A 7,500-nucleotide genomic window follows, 5' to 3' on the forward strand; every position below is an offset into this window, starting at 1 on the left:
TGTTTAGGGTTGGAGGAATGTATTTCAGATGTTGAGGATTGGAGGAATATATTTCAGGTGTATTTGAGGATTGTATATCTAATGTTGTTAAGGATTGGAGGAATGTATTTCTGATGTTGTTGAGGTTTTGAGGAATGCATTTCAGATGTTGTTGAGGATTAGGGGAATGCATTTCAAATCATGTTGAGGATTGGAGGAATGTATTTCTCATGTTGAGGATTAGAGGAATGAATTTCAGTTGTTGTTGAGGATTGGAGGGATGTATTTCAAATGATGAGGATTGGAGGAATGCATTTCAGATGTTGTTGAGGATTAGGGGAATGCATTTCAAATCTTGTTGAGGATTAAAGGAATATATTTCTCATGTTGAGGATTAGAGAAATGTATTTCTAATATTGTTGAGTATTGGAGGACTGCATTTCGGATGTTGATGAGGATTGGAAGAACATGTTTTAAGTATTGTTGAGGATTGGAGAAATGTATTTCTAATGTTTTTGAGGATTAGGGGAATGTATTTCTGATGTTGAGGTTTTGAGGAATGCATTTCAATTGTTGTTGAGGATTAGAGAAATGTATTTCAGGTGTTGAGGATTGGAGGAATATATTTCAGATGTTGTTGAGGATTAGAGGAATGTATTTCTGATGGTACTGAAGATTGGAGGAATGTATTTGAGATTCCTATAAGATTATGCACAAGGCATACATTCATTGAATACTAGAAAAACGGCGGAAGACGAAAAGGATTTGAAAATTTTAAGATACACTCCCGAAGAAATACATATATCTAAGTATTAATTTTTATTATATTTCCCTAACTGATATGATTTCAGTGCTATTTTGCTAGTTAAGATAATGCCTTTAAAATTAAAATTTCTTTCTTAATTAGATAGTTTTTCTTATTCATAAATACTAGTATCAACAGTTTGTATTCTTTCCGTGTCAAGGAGGTTGTGGTAGCCTGTTGGTAACGCGAGATTGGGGTTCGAGTCCCGCTCAAACTCGTTGGTTCCTTTGGTTGATGCAACCTCACCCTCCTTGTGAGCTAAGGATGTGTGGTTTGGGAGAGCCTTCAAGTCTATCTTCTGAGTGATCAGCAGCCATTGCCTGGCCCTCCGTGACTCTAGCTTGGGTGAAGAGGTGACTTGGGCGCTGATCATTATCATACTTGATAGGGCAATGTCACTGGGCCCTGCCTCTGCCATTCATGAGCGGCCTTTAAAACCCCTGCAAAGTTTATATTGATGTTACTGTAGAATTGCCAAAGGTTTAACCATAATACGGAAAAGTTTATTTAATACAAAAATATGGCTGTGACCTCCAAAATTGATTCAAAGCCGCTTATACATAAGTCGGTGAAAGTAAAGTACCTTAGCGGAGAGTTGGAACGTAGATCAGATTACGTGAATTAATTAAAAGAAATGGAATTACTTATCGTACTCTGTACTGTGTTCATTCCGGTCTAGGAATGCGGTCCTTCCTTATTCTTTTTTATGATGGATTAGAGCGGAATGATATTACGAGTTAGCAGTGTATAGGATCTATATATGTCTGTATGAATGGTAGATTTATCCTTGATAAGGAGCAAGTGTTTGGATATATATATATATATATAATATATATATATCTTTCCCGTTACGCCCTGCTCTCCTTATTCCCGGGTGAGGTGGGAGAGGGCGTAGTCATACCCTGGTGAGAGGGGTTGTGTGTGTGTGCATATCTGAATATTTACCCGTTTTTATTTTGACGGGTTACATACAATTGAATATATAAATATATATATATATATATATATATACATACATATATATATATATATATATATTTATTTATTTATTTATAATTTATGTGTCTTTATTTTGTCTGTGACTATGTATATTCTCAAAAAGATTATTTGTTTACATAATTCCAATTTCAAATACTGAAATTTCTGGAATATTGTGAAAAAGCTACATAAAAGGATATTTCTCAAAGAACCAGGGAGGGCTAGGCAATGGTTTTTGGGGACTCAGCAGGTAGACCTATAGGCTCCCCCAAACCACCATCCTTAGCTCACAAGGATGGTGAGGTTGCGGACACTACAAGAAACTATCGAGCTTGAGCGGGACTCTAACTCCATTATTATTATTATTATTATTATTATTGTTATTATTATTATTGTTGTTGTTGTTGTTGTTATTATTAATTGCTAAGTTACAACCCTAGTTGGAAAAGCAGAATGTTATAAGCCCAGGGGCCCCAACAGGGAAAATAGCCCAGTGAGGAAAGGAAACAAGGAAAAATAAAATATTTTAAGAACAGTAATTACGTTAAAATAAATAATTCCTATATAAACTATAAATACTTTAACAAAACAAGAGGAGGAGAAATTAGATAGAATACTGTGCCCGAGTGTACCCTCAAGCAAGAGAATACTAACCCAAGACAGTGGAGGACCATCGTACAGAAGCTAGGGCACTATCCAAGACTAGAGAACATTGGTTTGCTTTTGGAGTGTCCTTCTAGAAAAGCTGCCTACCATAGCTAAAGAGTCTCTTCTACCCAATCTGGCAAATCCCCAGGCAGGAACATTACTAATAGGCTACCATAAACCCGTTATTTAAATTTTTTTTATTTACTCTGGATTAGAAATTATATAAAAACGACTATAACCTTCATAATCTCTGTATAATGATCTTCCTCTGTTTTGGGTTAGAGTTCTCTTCCTTGAGGGTACACTCGGGCACACTATTCTATCTTATTTCTCTTCCTCTTATTTTGTTAAAGTTTTTATAGTTTATATATGATATATTATAATTGTTGTTACTGTTCTTAGATACTTTATTTTAATTGTTAATTGATTCTCTTGTTTCCTTGTTTCCTATCCTCATTGGGCTATTTTCCCTTTGGAGCCTTCGGTCTTATTGCATCTTGCTTCTCCAACTAGGGTTGTAGCATAGCAATTAATAATAATAATAATAATAATAAGTCACTTGCAATTTCACATTGACGACACAAAAACTTTCATTTAGGCGTATGGAGAAAATGAAAACTTTTAATAGTTATAGTAACAACAATGATAACAACAACGGCAGTAGTATAACCAAACCAAAAGCCCCGTTATGAAACCAATTAGAAGATCGGTTTTAATCCAGAGGAACGGAATTAACTCCCATATATCCACAGCTTCGTTCATTTCCATAAGGGAGAACTGCCCCTTGAATTTATCCTTTTTCATGTAACATCGTACTGTATTTTTTATTACATTGATCTATGACATTGTAATCCGATGAGACTATGAAACCTATTTTCTCTTCTTGGGCTCTTACATTCACATGGATATGAAGTCAACCGTGGAAGCTTTATCATAACTAGAGGGGCACTCAGTAGAGCGCACACCTCCACTGCGGCAGCTCAACCTTGACCTTTGACCTCAAGATGTATTAATTGGGGTGGATTTTCATACACAAATATGAACCAAGTTTGAAGTCTCTGTGACAACGATGTCCAAACTTATGGCTGATTACGTGTTTTGGACCTTTTGTTTGACTGTGATCTTGACTTTTGCCCTTGATTCCAAATTTTAATCTTTTTCAGCTTTTTACATAAAAGTTCATCCCTGCAGGTTTTATTACTCTACACTATGGCCATCAAGCTGTTAAAAAACAAACACACACACAAACAAACATACAAACAGGGGTAAAACATAACCTCCTTCAAACTTCGATGGCGGAGGTAGTAAAGCATGGGATGGAGAATTTATTATTACTCTATGTACACAGAGGATTTATCAAAGGGATTCCATAGAGAAGAACTCTCATTGCGATATGTACATGCGCACAATGACATAAGAAACTAGCATGTTTGGAGCATTTTAGTATTACATATTGCACAGAGTAGGCGTCCATAATGCAAATATACAGAACAAATATTATCATTACAGAGCAAGCACAAAAGAAATGCAAGAACGTTATAATACAATCGAAACGGCATGAACAAAATATTGACACGATGTACCGCTCGCGGATAACCGAGCGTTATCATACCGCTCGCGGATAACCGAGCGTTATCATACCATTCGCAGATAACCGAGTGTCATCATACCATTCGCGGATAACAGAGCTTCATCATGCCATTCGCGGATAACCAAGTGTCATTTTACCACTCGCGGATAACAGAGCGTCATCGTACCTTACTTGCGGATAACCGAGTGTCAATTTACCACTCGCGGATAACAGAGCGTCATCGTACCACCATGGATAACTGAGTGACATTGTACCACCATGCATGGATAAGCTAGCATTATTGTATCACATGAGGATAAGCGAGCCTCATCGTACAACATGCAGATAAGCAAACCTCATCGTACCACATGCAGATAAGCGAGCCTCATCGTACCACACGCAGATAAGCGAGCCTCATTTTACCACATGCGGATAACCAAGAGTCATCATACCACAAGCTGATAAGCAAGCCTCATTGTGGCATACACAGATAACCAAGCGTCATCGTACCACACCCGGATATCCAAGCCTTAGCGTACCACACACACGGATAACTGAGTGTCATAATACCACTTGTGAATAACTGAGTGTCATAGTACCACACACTGAGTGTTATCATACCACACGCACATAACTGAGCATTATCTTACTACTCGCAGATAACCAAGTGTCATCTTACCACTCGCGGATAACCGAGTGTCATCATACTATTCGCGGATAACAGAGCGTTATCGTACCACTCACGGATAACCGAGCGTCATCGTACCACTCACAGATAACAGAATGTCATCATACCATTCGCGGATAACAGAGCGTCATCTTACCACTCACAGATAACCGAGCGTCATCTTACCACTCACAGATAACCGAGTGTCATCATACCATTCGTGGATAACCGAGCGTCATCATACCACACACACGCGGATAACTGAGCGTCATCATACCACACTCCCGGATAACCGAGTGTCATCTAGCACACGCGGATAACCGAGTATCATTATGACGTTATAAAATTATCTAAACTTACCATGAAGACGAGAGAGAGAACAGAAGCCAACGTGAGTTTAAGCAGAGCCTTACGGTCCCCTGGTGCCTCGGTGATGATGTCATGGCAATGGGTGGATTGTGAGGAGGAGGTCGATCGGGTGAAGAGCTGTAAAATAAGATAAATAAATATTAAGGAAGAGGCCAATCTTGCTTGATTACTGGGTGAAGCAGATAAATGTTTATCTTTGAACCCGAAACTCAAATGCGAAAATGAAAATGTTTCCCTTTATATATGGTTCAGTTCCATACAATTCTGACAGCTGTTTTGACCATTCATCTATGACCTTCATCAGGGCTATGCTGATTTAGCAATGAAATTACAACATAAAGGTATTAGTCTTTTTTTTTATAAATAAGATTCTTAATGAAATTTTGAAAAATAAAATGTTTTTCTTTATATATAGTTCAGTTCCGTACACTTCTGACAGCTGTTTTGACCATTCATCTGTGACCTTCATCAGGGCTATGCTAGTTTAGCAAACAAGTGTTTTTATCGTTGAATCTTAACTTGAAATTTGGAAGGTTTTGAATCGGATTCGAGTCTAGGGTTCATGAGAAACTTTTGAGTAAATTGCAACAAATATTAGCAGTAACTAGGCTAAGAAGTGTAATTTATCAACAGGTAAAAAAATAATCAAATCTTTAAACTGTCAATGGGACGGAAATCTATTTTAGAAAAATCATTCATAAAAAATCGAAAATCAGAGCAAATGAAAGAAACATATTTATTGCAAAACTCATGGAAAAAACTTATTTCTGATCAAGCGATTTAGAGAGAGCAAAGTCTAATAAATGTTACAGTATTAGGAGCAAAGATACTTTTGACGGTTTTTGAAAGAAAATATGTAATTTTCAAACTATAGTAAAAAAAAAAGTTTCATATTTAAAAGTAAAGGCGACAGAATTGGTGGACTGGAATCAAATGATGAAATAAACGCATTGAAAAATGCGAAATAGGGTTTCTCCTGTCTTGCAGTTCTGTAAGTCATATTTTATAGTTGTACATAACGTTTTGTGTTCCTCAAACTATTCTAACTTCTTTGAGCATTAAAAGTAAAGTTGTCTGATTTCAGTTCCAGTTTCATCTGGATAGATGCTCGCCAGAACGTCAGCTGGGTAAGCCCAACCCCCACTGTGCCTAATCGCAGCAGTATCCTCCCCAGTAAACAGCTTAAACTCACGGTCCGGGCGGGGATCGATCTGCTGCCATACGAATGCTAGGCAAACGCGTCACTACAGTACTGGCCAGTATCTGTTTATGAATCTCGAATACGTCTAGACTTTATTCATATTGGAATTGATTTACTTGCAAACGTCATACAAGTGCTGCACCAGTAAAAAATTTTCAAGTATTATTACAAATTTAGCTTTCAACTATTTTGACCCCTTTCGTATGAAACCTCACACATACATGTGCAATAACTCGCTATCTGATCTGTCTTATCCAAAAAGCAATTTCCATATGAAACAAAATTTCAAAGAATGCTGACCTCTAACATGACTGGATCGAAACTGCATCACTTACTGTCCCCTAGCGGATGTCATGTTGGTGAGTGAAGCTTGGTGCCATCTTTAATTCATGCAATATAGCTGCCATTAACATCCTCATCGATTATATCGAATGAACTTGAAGAAGAAGAAGAAGAAGAAGAAGAAGAAGAACACAAACAAGAAGAAGAACAACTAAAACACAAACAAAAACACCAAGAAGAAGAAGAACAACAACAACAACAACAACAACAACAACTACAACAACAAGAATAAAAAATAGAAGAAGAAGAAGAAGAAGAAGAAGAACAATAACAACAACAACAACAACAACAACAACAACAACAACAAGAAATAGAAGAAGAACAACAACAACAAATAGAAGAACAACAACAACAACAAGAAAAAAATAGTATATTTCTATTTATTCTTGTTGAATGTCAATGCAAATTTGGCATTTATTATTTCAAGACAGTTCTCAGCATGGCCATAACTCAAAGTAGAGGAGAAAACAGGTTTTGTATGTTCCATGCTATTAATTTATACAGCTTTTTCTATTATTCACACATAAACTTCATCAGGGCTATAGTTGTTGTACGTGGAATTTACAACACAAAGCAATTACTAAAACAATATTTTTCAAAATTTCATTAGGAATCTTGTCTCTAATAAATATTTTAACTGATACCTCTATGGTGTAATTTCATGGCTAAACTAGCATAGCCCTGATGAAGGTGATAAGTGAATGGTCGAAACAGCTGTCTGAAATTGTATGAAATTGAACCAAATATATATAAAGAGAAACATTTTATTTTTCAAAATTTCATTAGGAATCGTATTGCTAATGAAAAATTTGATTAATACCTTTATGTTGTTATTTTATTGCTAAACTAGCATAGCCCTGATGAAGGTCATACGTGAATGGTCAAAACAGCTGTCAGAATTGTATGGAAGTGAACCATTGAGAGAAACATTTTATTTTTCA

At 36.5% G+C, this 7,500-nt stretch overlaps 1 protein-coding gene and 1 long non-coding RNA gene across 2 annotated transcripts in view; both read right to left on the reverse strand.

Annotated features, from left to right (window-relative positions):
• The window catches only part of LOC137640740 (uncharacterized), a 464,418-nt gene that overhangs the window by 151,211 nt on the left and 305,707 nt on the right, over positions 1-7,500 (reverse strand). The window lies entirely within an intron of this gene.
• Positions 1-7,500, reverse strand: part of LOC137640413 (zinc transporter ttm-1-like) — a 53,311-nt gene that overhangs the window by 44,336 nt on the left and 1,475 nt on the right. Inside the window, exon 2 of the mRNA XM_068372970.1 lies at positions 5,008-5,133. Coding sequence (XP_068229071.1) covers positions 5,008-5,133 — 126 coding nt within the window. The remainder of the gene's footprint in view (positions 1-5,007; positions 5,134-7,500) is intronic.

Source organism: Palaemon carinicauda, chromosome 5 (genome assembly GCF_036898095.1).
Source record: "Palaemon carinicauda isolate YSFRI2023 chromosome 5, ASM3689809v2, whole genome shotgun sequence".
Classification (NCBI taxonomy): domain Eukaryota; kingdom Metazoa; phylum Arthropoda; class Malacostraca; order Decapoda; family Palaemonidae; genus Palaemon; species Palaemon carinicauda.